The 13,692-nt window shown below is 39.9% G+C and overlaps 1 protein-coding gene across 1 annotated transcript; it reads left to right on the top strand.

Annotated features, from left to right (window-relative positions):
* The first annotated feature begins 529 nt into the window (after window positions 1-529).
* xk (X-linked Kx blood group (McLeod syndrome)) lies at window positions 530-13,401 on the top strand. The gene is made up of 3 exons (XM_034299485.2): window positions 530-842; window positions 4,905-5,167; window positions 10,884-13,401. The coding sequence occupies exons 1-3, from the start codon at window positions 598-600 to the stop codon at window positions 11,696-11,698; spliced, it is 1,323 nt and encodes a 440-aa protein (XP_034155376.1). The 5' UTR covers window positions 530-597; the 3' UTR covers window positions 11,699-13,401.
* Window positions 13,402-13,692: the final 291 nt, after the last annotated feature.

Genomic DNA, 13,692 nt, shown 5'->3' with positions numbered 1-13,692 from the left:
TCTGCCACGGAATGAACATATTTTTAATTATGTGGTTATGCTCAAAAGAGTTGGTCTTAAGCACACCTCAGTGAGCTGATTGTATTTTTTTTCCTACTGTCATTAACTTGGAGCAAACCGCGCTCAGTTCTCTGATTAATGTTGCCAGATTGAGCAGTTACCTTCCAAATTTAGAATCCCACAATAAATAACACACAATAAAATTTCTCTGTTGCTCTTAACGCTGTATTATTTAGTTACAATTGGTGTATATGAAATATGGAGAATTTTAACCTATTTGGCAACCATCTGTAGGGTGAATACCAAATCTGCTCCAAGTCTGCGTTTAAACAGTTCAGAACACAGGACTGGGAAATTAACGTCGCAAAAAGATGATGTAATAGAGTATATATAATTTATTGGTATATATATATGTGTGGCAAAATATATATGTGGGGAAATTGGGAAAAAATTGGAATATTATACATGACAGAACATGGCAACCCAGAACCCTGTTGTGCTGCGCTCTCTCTGTGTGTGTGTGTGTGTGTGTGTGTGTGTGTGTGTGTGAGGCAGCGCTCAGAAGCGGATCAGGATGGCGGAGTGAGGGATGAGAGGATGAGACTGCCCAGCTCCGTCCTGGTGTCGGTGTCTCTGTTTACAGCCGAAACGACGGCAGCGCTGTACCTGAGCACCACGTACCGCTCGGCTGGAGATAAGATCTGGCAGGGCTTCACGCTGCTCTTCACGCTGGTGCCGTGCGTGTTGGTGCAGCTCACCCTCATCTTCATCCACCGAGACCTGAGCAGAGACAGGCCGCTCATCCTGCTGCTGCACCTTCTGCAGCTTGGACCTGTCATCAGGTAACTGGCCATCTTCCCTTCTGCCATGCATTCAAGTCCTTCAGGATAGAAGCAAAGCTTACATCAGCATGGAGGTGTAGAGTGCTCCATGGTTAGGATGGATAGAGCAGGTTAATAAATCTTCTGAATCTCAAGACTTTCCAACTCAACATGAGATATTAGGCTGAATAAATAACTGTCAGACACACTGCGCATTTCACAGGGTGTAGAGTCATTAATCATTCTGTCATTACTGAATGTAGCTTGTAAGCACACTTACATAATGAGCCAGGTTTTTGTTTATTTTTGTTTATCCACGCTGATCGCAGCAGAGAGACGGGTTTTTTTCTTCTGTATGTGACAGCTGTGCGTAAAGCCCTTAGTTGTTCCATGACGCAGTCATTACGCATAATTTAACGCACAAAACACACAGCAAGAGTCCCAGAGTGGAAGCATCTTCAGTGTATTACTGTAAAGAACAGATTCTTCTGATTAGTTTGTAACTTACATATATGTATGCATGTATGTATGTGTGTGTGTGTGTGTGTGTGTGTGTGTATGCATACACACTGATCAGCCGTAACCACTGAAAGGTGAAGTGAACAACATTGATTGTCTCATTGCAATGGCACCTGTCAAGGGTTGAGATATATTAGGCAGCAAGTGAACAGTCAGTTCTCAAAGTTGACGTGTTGGAAGCAGGAAAAATGGGCAAGCGTAAGAATCTGAGCGACTTTGACAAGGGCCAAATTGTGATGGCTAGACGACTGGGTCAGAGCATCTCCAAAACAGCAGGTCTTGTGGGGTGTTCTTGGTTAGTAGTTCTTGCAGTGGTTAGTACCTACCTTCTGTGGGATCAAACCAGATGGGCTAGCCTTCGCTCCCCAAGCACATCAATGAGCCTTGGGCTACCGGTGGACGGTTGTCCAAGGAAGGCAACAGGGCCATGGGTGCCCAAGGCTCATTGATGCGCGTGGGGAGCGAAGGCTAGCCCATCTGGTCTGATCCCACAGAAGGTAGGTACTAACACCTACTAACACCTTCAGAGGTCTTGAGGTTTTAATTCAATGCAATTTTATTTGTATAGAGCTTCTAACAATGAACATTGTCACAAAGCAGCTTTACAGAAATAAATACATTCATATTAAATTAAATCAAAATAAATTGTAAATATGTGAATTTATCCCTAATGAGCAAGCCGAGGCAACGGTGGCAAGGAAAAACTCCCTGAGACGATGTGAGGAAGAAAGCATGAGACTCAAAGGGGAACCCATCCTCGTCTGGGTGCTCTCGGATAGTGCAATTATACGTAAATTATAGTAAAGTCATAGTTTTCACATGAACTTTGGTTCTTTCAACCCATCCACTGATGGAGACCTGAGTGCAAAACTGCTCGTGGCAACCGCACCCCCAAAGCCACCACAGCAATCGCAGTCCCAAGCCATCACAGTACAACTCCTCATATGAGATCCCCAAGCCTTCACGGTACACCTCCTCATATGAGATCCCCAAGCCATCTCCAAGCCCCCAAGCAGCACCATCCCCAGGAATCCTAATGATCTTCAGGCCGTCCATGTGGGGCCACAGCCAGCAGCATCGAGCAATCTCCCCAACTGGCGAGAACTCCAACCAGAAGTAGGGCATCAGGATGGATCAGGCAGGTCCGGAGAGCAGAAGGTCACAGGATCACTGGTATCTCAGGAGTAGCATGTGTAGCTCGACAGAGAGAGAGAGAGAGAGAGAGACAGAGGGAGAGAGATTGTTAGATAAGCTTTTGTCCCATAATGGTTAAGGACAATGTACTTTGCATGCAGAGTGCAAGCAGGGACACCAGCAAGACTAGCTTTGACAGCATAACTAAAAGGGAGAGCCAGAAGGTAACACAGACATGAGGACGTCCTGGGACATAAAGCGGCCAGCCACTCCACCGTCAACATGGCTGATCAGCAAATTTATGTATATATATATATATATATATATATATATATATATATATATATATATATATATATATATATATATATATGTATGTATTCAAACAGAACGGTTCATTCAGCGTATGTTTGTGATTATGTATTTGTACTCGGTATCATTAAAGGTTGCATTAGCAATGAATTGAATAGAAATGTGTTTACTGCTTGACATTGTGAAGTGTGTCAGTGTGTCATTGGGATGTTTTAAAGCAGTCAACACTGCAGCAACATGACAGTTCCAGCTATCCCTCAGCCTCATATAGAGTGTGTATAATTGATACATTGGCACTGTCTTCTGTTCCAGTGCAGTTCAACAATGTGGCCTGTGCTGTCCTAATCAGATAGGGCTGGTCAGTGTTTCAGGGCTGTTTGCGGCTCATCAATAATTAATACTTTCTTTTTAATAGCCTCTCTCACAATGACGTCTAGAATAAATTCAGATACCTTCCCCTAATGGGTGATTTATAAGCCATTATGCAGTCTCTTATAGCACAATGTGGGAATCAAAATATTATGAAGGCCAAGATGTCAGCTGGTAATACCTGCACGTGTATTTTTTAATGGTTGGATGCTTTTATATAGCAAAAGTTATCAGATCTGTACTGTACAATGGAAGAGCATTTTAAATAAGCTAGATAGAAAAATGGTCCAGTGGAGCTTGCATGTGCCCTCCCCCAGGCAGTATTTATCTAGCTTCTGTGCTAATGTAGCACTGAATTGATCGTTAATAGCACAATTTAATGTGATGTGATGTGCTTAAAACAAACTGCATGAGGATGTATGATGATGAGTGTGTTATGTTAGGCTGTGAATTGTCTGCTGGAGAGTTTGCCCTTAAATAGAAAAGGACAGTGTCTTTGTGGTTGTATTCTCTTACTATAGAAGGAAATAAACAGGATGTGGGCATATTGCTATGTGTCTTGACTTCTGTCCCTCGAGTAATCGCCATTATAATTGAGATAACAGATGTTATGAGTTCTGCAAAGGCATCTGGATACATTTTGCTACGGAATTAAATGGGACAGGCTTGATTTGTTGCACAACAATTGCACAATAAGAAGGTGTGACTCACTGCAGTAAATCCTGCCTTCTCACATCTCTGTGGCTAATCGATCAGCTAGAAGACTATTACTGGACCACATTTGAACCTTTTCACTTCCCCTGTTCTATTGTGGTGTTGCAATATCCCAGCGAGCACAAATGCACTTATATAAAGTGAAAAGATGTCAGTTTTGCTTTGTGTATGCGCATGTTGGCTCATATATAATTGGCTATACGATATTTGACTAAGGAGTATGTTTACAAGTGCAATGTAAAACTAACTTCCTGTCTCAGAGCTAATATTTATTTTCCTTACATTCCTTACAGTGGTTAAATTTGCCTACATATAACACATATAATTTGGTAGCTAGGTATGTTAGCTAGCTTGTCACGTTACTACGAAGGGAATACAGGGAACTGTAAAGTGATTACAATGTGAAATACTTGATATAAATGTATTCTGTGCATGTCGTATACTAGATTAAAACGTTTTGTTTTGTTTTTGCAGTAGACCTGATTATTAGTGTAGGTATACAGAAATAGTTTTAATAGCTGTCTAGTTAGTAGTTTAGCTAGTACATCTAAATATTAACCAATATTTTACTACTTTGTTTTACCTAGACATGTTAATATCAAAAATATACTATACCTATACTTGGAATGTAGTGTACTTCCCTTCAAGTGTTCCTAGACATCACTGCAAGTCAGAAAAATAACTATGTACTTTATACATACTGTATTTCATTCAGTATTGTATGCTGATAATAAATTTGGATAAACTTGTACTATATGTGAAGGAACTTTTTTTCAAGGGAATCTTTGCTGTCTGTTTATCTGTGCTTTTATGTGAACAGGAAGTTATGATGGTGCATGATGACATTTGAGGGTGTACGTAATGATATACCTACTGAAGTATCTTTTTAGTTAAGTGTTGTCCAGCAACAGAGTAACTGGTTATACAATGTCCTAAAAAAACATTGAAACCTGGGCTGAATGGTTTGATGAAAATGTAGGAGATAATGTAATACCTACAAACCCTAATCCTAACCCTAACCCTACTCCTTTCCAGGTGTTTGGATGCCTTTTGTATCTATGGAAGCTCGGGGAAGGTGGAGGAGCCGTATGTCACCATCACTAGGAAGAAACAAATGCCTCGGTGTGGCCAGGCCGAGGAGGTGGAACATGAAGTTGGGCAGGCTGAAGGCAAGTTGGTTGCTCACCGAGCAGCCTTCGCCCGAACCTCTGTCATTCAGGCCTTCCTGGGCTCTGCCCCCCAGCTCACACTGCAGCTCTACATCTGCGTGCTGCAGAGGGATGTTTCCATTGGGAGAGGTGAGGGAAAGGTCATAGACACACACAGGGGAAATGCTGGATCTGAATGGTATTTATAATCCAGATTGCATTCCTCATTGTTATTACTATCATGTCGTAGTGCATTTTAGAGGATGTGCTCATCGACAGCCTCAGCACTCAAATGATTATTTAATGCTACATTTGACTTGCTGTGTTACAGTGCTATATATGCCTCTTTTGAGCTTGTTTTTGTAACACTTCTTGGAGTGGATGTGCTGATTTAGGAACAGTTTCCTGTCTATTCAGGTTATCCGGGCCTAACTTGCAATGTGTCTGCATTCAGGAGGAAAGGCACACCTTTTCTGGTATTATTTGTGTATACACATTGTTAGAGGAAGATCTTCTACCTATTCTAAAATCTCAAACCTTAAACAAACCTTACTTTCCTGCCTGGCAGATGTTGCGCACAATGTTCAATCCAGTTTGACAGTTTCATAAATCCAGGGCATTCGACTAAAATGTAAAATTCGATTAAAACTCCTTTCTTGCAAAGATTCGGATAAGCAACTAACATGAATGAGTGGTGACGCATCATTTAATGTAGTTATGTTTTTCTTTCACATTGGTGCTTCACCTTACAACTTCGTATTTGCAGCATAAAGTCTAGAAAAGACATGATGTCTGTTTTAGCCTTGAAGTGAAGGATAAATGCGTACTTCTCAGTCCATTTGTCTTCTGTTTTTGTGATCCACTTTAAAAAAAGTAAAGGCATTGTCACATTACTAATGATATATATATATATATATATATATATATATATATATATATATATATATATATACTGTATATATATATATATATATATATATATATATATATATATATATATAAATATAAAACAGCTTGAAAACTCTCCTCTTTCTGAAGGCTTTTACTTGAATGCATGTGATTAGCTGTAGCAAACAGTTTTTTTTTGTTTTGGTTTGAAAAAAGAAACATTTAAAAGTCTTTCTAAAATAAAGTTAGTGCAAAATGTAGATTGCATTGAGCATGACATACCCCATAACCAAGATCATAACCTGAGTGCTTTACAATAGTGTCAATGATATAATGATATGACCACAACAAAATAATTTACATCTAATCAGGCCACTGACAGAAGACTGTCCCAAAATTGGGATTTTATTCTCACTTCTTGAAATATTATTTTCATATTTACTTTGTTACCATGGCAGTTCCTTAGGATTTCCCCAAGAATCATTTCAGAGTTCCATCTCTAAGAGCACTTGCAGCACATTTTTCTAAGCAATTCTCCTACCATGTTATTGCTACATTCTACACTTTACCACATGGCAGTGAAACACTTCACACCACAACAATCTAACTGCTTCCTAGAGCCTTATCTCCAGGATGCACACTGGATTTTGAAGGATATAAGGATGTAGATAAAGGTCAAAGACGCCAGTGTTAGACGCAGTTATACGCAGTTTCCCTCTGTTTATAAATAAGATAAGTGCTGCTTATATCCACCAACCAAGGTGAAATGAAATGTCAAATTCATTCATGCGGATAGGTATGGGCTGCTGACATGTAATTTATTTATATAGCACATTTCACAATTAAAATCTCAAAGCAGCTTCAGAAAGGAATAAACGTAGAATTATTAATGAAAATACACACATGAGGCAGTGCAAAGACACAAAGATGAAATGATACAAGGACAGCATAAACAATAGGACAATAAACAATAGAAGTGTAAAAGAGAAAAACAGTGTTTGAATACTATTTACAAAACTATGAAGGGAAAAATCAAATGATGCAAATCAAAAATATAATAATAATAATAAACTAAAAGAACAGAAAGTAAATATACAGGGTGTCCCAAAAGTCTCTTGAGACACCCTGTATTGTTTCTGCTTCAGCTACGGATTATAAATGCTGTCACACAAGTATTTAATCTCGCTTTGTTTGTTGCAGTTGAGCCTGAGCTTCTTACAGATTCTATTAAAATAATGCTCTGATCTTGGAGAGAGCAATCCAGAGCCAAGACACAATTAATTGCATAGTACACTATAACCATTACCTTGAAAATGTACAGTAACTAACTGGCAGGAGTTGGCAGGAGCTTCTTGTCATTATTATTTCTAACCCATATACTATAATGTTTGTTTCACAATGATAGCACTGTACTGTATCTCTAAAAGGAATGCAAAACTGTATTTTACAGCACTACGTTTTGGTAGCAGAATATTAGTGTAAAAACATCTACTGGAACTTTACATTTATACTGTGTACAGTTCAACTCTTATTGCTGAATATACATCTTAAATTTAAGTAAAGAAAATCCTACTAAAAATGTGTTTAAAATGTGTTTATTAAAGCAGTCATTTCAGTTCACATAAAACCATATATATATTAAATTACGAAATTACGTGAACAATGAGAACAGTGACAAAAACAGTAGGTCCTGAATATCACAGAAAAAAAATTAAGAAAGCAAGCTATACGTAATCTATTTAAACTACCAAGCTAGCTAATAATGTGAGCTATTTAGCTAGTCTAGCCTTATCAGTGTTACCTAGCTTTACCTCCAGTTTGCACTAAAATAATGGGAAATATAGTTCCCATAACAATAATGTATGTTTTACTGTATTATACCAATAAAGTTGCAGGAGCAAAATAGAATTGTTTACACTTAATGAGAAGACTAGCTCTAAAGACTAGCTCAAAATGTGGGATTTTTTTTCCCACTTCTAGCAATGTTATTTTCACATTTACTTTATTACCATGGATATTCTGATTGCACAAAATCCTAAAGAGCCATTCTACAGAAAGGAATATTCAGTTCCTTAGGATTTCCCTAAGAATCATTCCGTTCTTTAATAGCACGTGAAGCACGTGAAGCACATGTAGCACGTGTTTGCTAATGTTTGCACCTCATACTCCTGTCAGTTTCATAACAGTACCTGCATAGTTTGTTGTATTTTCTGCCAAGCAGCGATTTGCTTATCCAGCACTATGTAACAGCTCCCTCAATTGAGCCTGCAGGAATATAGATCTTCCTTGGTACAGATGGAGGATCACGGCATGTGGCATATCATTTGGGAACTCTTGGCAAGTAATGCAGTAGGTGAGGATTAGTGGAGTGGAGACTAATTTGCTGAAAGAGGCCGTATGTTTGCAGGGTTGTTGTGGATTTGGTTGTCTGAGCGATTCAAGGACTGATGCAGCAGTAAAATTTATAGTATGCATCAGGTACTGAGGCAGGGGCAGGAACTGAATCAAGGGCTGTGACTAGGTAAGAAACTGGAAAAGAAAAAACAGGTAAACAGGATCAAAACCAGATCTCATCAAGTGCTGAGGCAGAGATTGGATCAGTGACTGAGACAAGCGCCAGTGCAAGTAACATGGCCGGGGTCAGCAGTGCCAGGGAATGACCAGAATTAGGGACAGAGACAGGGATTGCCAAAGAATTCAGTGGGAGAGGTGTAAGTCCTGGGGCTATGTTTGACTCTGATAGGTCCAGGCTGCCAAGAAGAGAAGTTGTGACTACAGTGGCGAAGCCGATGGTATGCAACAAGAATCAGGTAATATGATGCCCTTTTTATCAGGGTTTTGGCATCTGCAGTGAATCTGAGGGTATTCCCAGGATTTTGTACTGAAATCATGCTCTGGAATTTGATTAGTATCAGAGGATAGTGTTGCTGGGGCAGCAGTCAGAGGGACACTATTGAGGGACTTCAGGAAGAATACAACAAGAGCAGGGTAAACTGTAGAACTATAGGGGTTTTGGACTTGGAGGTTGTCAGAGACTCCAGCTGTAGACTGGGGGAACTGTAACAGCTGGCCCTGTGGGCTCAGGGACCTAAGCAGCCTGGAGAGCAGGCTGAGGGGTCTGAGTACTTGCTGCACCACTACCCTGTTGTGTAGCTTAAGACCAATGGCATGGTACCACCAAAGGGGGTAAAGTCGGGAGACGGGGTTGTAACCATATGCACAAAATGCAGGTAGCACTGGCAGAGAAATTTATTGCCAGCCCCAAGGAATCTCATCCTAACTGTCAGCCAAAGGGGCAAGTCATCAGGAATTAATGTAGCAGAAGACATATATTAAGAAGCAGTTGAGGCAATAGGAGAGTGTGGCATATTGATTACTAGCACAGGCCTAAAGGTGGCAAATAACTGAAGTTGCCACTGCAGCCAACTAATCATCTAGGCATTGCATTGTGTTTACACTTGCTCTTGCTGGATTGCCTTACATGAGAGCCACTAGCAGGTGGATGTAATTTCAGAGCTGGTATTTAAGGTGTTCCAAAAATCGTAGTTAACGTCCATGTCAAGTATCAATTTACAGGCAGATATGGTAATCAGAGACAAATCTATATTTGTATCCACAAATACTGAACTGAGATTAAAACGAGGAAAAACTAGAGACCTGATTAGAGTTAGTAGCAGTAACTGGGAAACTAGACTCGGAACCAGGGAAATGTGAGACTAGGAAAAACAAGAAACATGACTATAATCCCTAAAACGATTCCACAATTGCACAATCAGTCAAAAAGTATATATGAGACCCATCTCTTACCTTTACCTGTCTCTCATGTATATAATAAGATATAATGTTATAGTGAAAGAGTGCAATGTCACCCAGTGGTTGATCACTTTCTTTTAACAGCTTACCCTTAAGTGTTTTCTTTTTTTCCTAATCCCACAGCAATTTGCCAATGATTAAATTTTTAAAAAAATTAATTAACTACATACTTTTTACAGTTAATAGTTACATTTCAAGTTGTGGAACACCTATATACTCACCATCCACTTTATTAGGAAAACCTGTACATTTGCACATTAATGCATTTATTTAATCAGCCAATCATGTGGCAGCAGCGCAGTGCAAAAAAATTAAGCAGATACAGGTCAAGAGCTTCAGTTAATATTTAATCAAACATCAGAATGAAGAAAAAGAGGTCTTCTCTGTGACTTTGATCGTGGCAGGGTTGTTAGTACCAGATGGGCTGGTTTGGGTATCTAAGGAACTGCTGATCTCCTGGGAATTTCACACACAACAGTCTCAGAGTTTACACAAAGCTGCCAGGAAGGATATAGAAACTCAAATAATCACTCTTTACAACTGTGGTGAGCAGAAAAGCACCTCAACATGCACAAAATATCGACCATGAGGTGGATGGGCAACAAAAGCAGAAGACCACATTGGGTTCCACTCCAATCAGCCAAGAACAAGAATCTGATGCTGTCATGGGCGCAAACTGGACAGTTGAAGATTAGGAAAAAAATCATCTGGTTTTTCAGTCTTTAGCTGCCCACTGTTGCTTTAGATTCTTGTTCTTGGCTGACAGGAGTGGAGCCTGATGTGGTCTTCTGATGTTGTAGCTCATCCACCTCAAGCTTTGAAGTGTTGTGCATTCTGAGACACTTTTCTGCTCACCACGGTTGTAAAGAGTGCTTATCTGAGTTACTATAGACTTCCTGTCAGCTCAGACCAGTCAGGTCATTCTCCTCTGATCTCTCACTTCAACAAGGTGCTTCAGCCTGCAGACCCTCCGCACACAGGATGTTTTTTGTTTTTTACACCATTCTGTATAAACTCTAGAGAGTTCCTTTTCATTCATAACTCTTTTTTCTCTTTCTGTCTCATGATATTTATGTACTCCATTTCCCTGACTTCCCAACTGTCTGCAACTCACTTTCATTTTTTCCATTTCATTTGTTCCCTTCTCTCTCTTTCTCTTTCTCAGGCACCCTGATGGTCATCTCTCTGCTCTCTATCGTGTATGGGGCACTGCGCTGCAACATCCTGGCCATCAAGATCCGTTACGATGACTACGCGGTGTCAGTGCGTCCTGCGGCGTACGTGTGCGTGTTGCTGTGGCGCAGCTTTGAGATTGCAACACGCGTTGCTGTGCTTGTGCTTTTCGGCTCCGTGCTGAAAGCCTGGCTGCTGCCTGTAGTCATGCTCAGCTTCTTCGCCTTCTTCCTGCACCCATGGGCGGCATTCTGGCGGAGCGGCTCACCCTTCCCCGAGAGCATCGAGAAGACACTGACGCGCGTGGGCACGGCCACTGCACTGGCCATGCTCACTTTTCTGTACGCCGGCATCAACGTTTTCTGCTGGTCGGCCGTGCAGCTCAAGCTTGACGACCCCGACCTGATTGACAAAAATTACGGCTGGAGGCGAGCAACTGCTTACTATTCTATACGCTTCGTTGAAAACATAGCACTCACATCTCTCTGGTTCACCCACCGCACTGAATTTTATCGACAAGTAGACGCACCAGTGCTTGAGCTGCTGCTGCTGCTTAGCTATGCCCTTGCTGTGTTCTTCATGCTCCTCTTCTACCAGTGCTGCCACCCCTGCAGGCACCTGTTCTCCTCCAGCCCAGTGCAGGGACTGTGGGAGTGCTGTGGCTCACTACGGATGCCGGCTGTGTCATGTTCCCAGCCTGGATGCACGCAGGAAAAAGTCTCATTAGAGAACCCTGATCAAGCCAAAGATGTGGACCATGAACAAATTTCCACTACCAATGGAGACATCAACCAGTGTCTGTGCTGAGTCTCTACTGAGGTGAAGAGCCGCAGTACAGATGGAGAAATGGAGTAGGTGGCAAATCACTTGGACACCCTGTGCAAGCAAATGCTTTAGTTGAGAATTAGTGTGAAATGTTGTGATTCAGGCAAAAACTGAGACAAATGGAGGTGTCAGACTGAGCCTATAATGAAACTTTCCTGAGCTGATATCTTTTTTTTTTTCTTTTTTTAAGTGCCCCTTATGGACCAGAAGCTTGTTTAGCCAAGGAAGTTAATGTATGTTCTGTGGATTGTGTTAAAAGTCTTCCTAAGACTTTAGTTTGTTTTTGTGTGTGTCTCCGTTGGATTTTGAGACAAACCAGTCAGCATGATTGTGGCTTGGGTTGTTTACGTGCTGTTGCTGAATGCATGTGCTGTTTAACTTTAACAAAATGAGAATGCTGCTTTTGTCATGTAAGCTGCTGTCTGCTTGTCTCTGTCTCTCTCTACTTCTCTTTCTCTTTCTCTATCCATACCTCCCTAATTTACCATAATTATAAAGTGTACTGTCTCTTTAAAAGTTGAATATTTATTTATTTAAAATACAGTCTTATAAATGTTACAATAAATAATGAAAGCACCACTGAACACATTTAGAGCACATTTAGTACAACAATTTAGAAGAAAATGAAATCTTTCTTGTTTTAAAAATGGCATGTACCACCGTGAGCAGTGGTGGCAAGTGGCACTATTAAGTTTTTTTGTTTTTTTTTTAGTTTCTCCAAACTAAAATCCCTTCCAAATCTAGAAAATATTCTTATAAGAGTATAAGTATAAATGACTCATGAAAACAACAGTTACATTTCATGTACGTTTATTCATTTGACAAATAAGTACATTGCAAGTGACTTACAATTGAGAGCGAATACAATCCAAGCAGTTAAGGATCTCCTCATTGCCACAATTTTAATACATTATTAATACATTATTTCCAATTCTTCAGTTATAATGTTTTGCATTAACTTTTCCTTTTTCTTGGCTTTAACAATACAGGCTGCATTTAACTATGATTTCACATTTTATGTAAAACAAAATGATACATGCATATTAAAGTTTAAATGCTTACGATGGCATTAGTTATGCTATAATCATATCAAAATGCCATTTGGTGTCCTTGATATTTTGTTGGTCCCCTGTATTGTGAAGAGTTTGTTTTATTTACAAGCTTCTCAGGTTTATTCCTTGACTATGTTGTTTTACATATTTATTGATCATTAACAGCTTATTGATCTTTTACCAGCATCCAACTCCAATGAGACTTTTTATTCACTAATTCAGAAGGATATTTAATGACATCTGTGATGGTATGTTTCTACCATGTAGGTTATAATTATAAAGCCAAAAATAAGGTAAGAAAGGTTTTTGGGAAGATTTTTTTGAAAGGTCTGTGTGTTCTATTTCTTTAAAAAAAGAATGATTTACTGTTATTTAAATATTTAATTATTCACACTTATAGTTTGCACTGCTTTACAAATGGGACCACACAATAAAAGTTTGCTAAAGGAAAGTAAATGGTGTTACGTGGGCATGATGATTGTATTTAAGCCTTTGGTGCCCTCTGGTGTTTGGGTAAATGAACGCACTCTTACAGATGGATAAAGTCATTTTAAAATGTGACCTACAAATGATTGCTTGTTACAGCTTTCTTCTGTAAGTGGAGTCTGAGAAAATAAGAATAAAAATGTTAAGGCCAGAAAACATCATGTGTCTTTGTCTCCATAGTAACAAAGAGTGTAGGTGTCTCTCTGAAACACTATTTGTGTTAAGATCTTTTGTACAAATGAGTAAAAATGGAAGACGACTTCAGTTTTTCCGTGTCCTACGTATTCTCAAGTGTATACACGGATACACATTACCCCCCGCCCCCCAACACACACACACACACACACACACACACACACACACACACACGCATATTGAGGAACTGTGCTTCATCTGTTCTGATGAACTGATTCTCTCAGGTCTATTCAACTTCCTCCA

Source organism: Pangasianodon hypophthalmus, chromosome 25 (genome assembly GCF_027358585.1).
Source record: "Pangasianodon hypophthalmus isolate fPanHyp1 chromosome 25, fPanHyp1.pri, whole genome shotgun sequence".
In the NCBI taxonomy this organism is placed as follows: Eukaryota; Metazoa; Chordata; class Actinopteri; order Siluriformes; family Pangasiidae; genus Pangasianodon; species Pangasianodon hypophthalmus.
The sequence above is the reverse complement of the archived record's forward strand: the minus strand, read 5'-3'. Positions and strand labels throughout refer to the sequence as shown.

Excerpts from the sequence above, each read along its gene's own strand:
- xk (XM_034299485.2), top strand. The coding sequence starts at position 598 with ATGAGACTGCCCAGCTCCGTCCTGGTGTCGGTGTCTCTGTTTACAGCC. Across the intron at positions 843-4,904 it reads CAGCTTGGACCTGTCATCAG|GTGTTTGGATGCCTTTTGTA; the intron begins GTAACTGGCCAT and ends ACTCCTTTCCAG. Across the intron at positions 5,168-10,883 it reads GGATGTTTCCATTGGGAGAG|GCACCCTGATGGTCATCTCT; the intron begins GTGAGGGAAAGG and ends TCTCTTTCTCAG.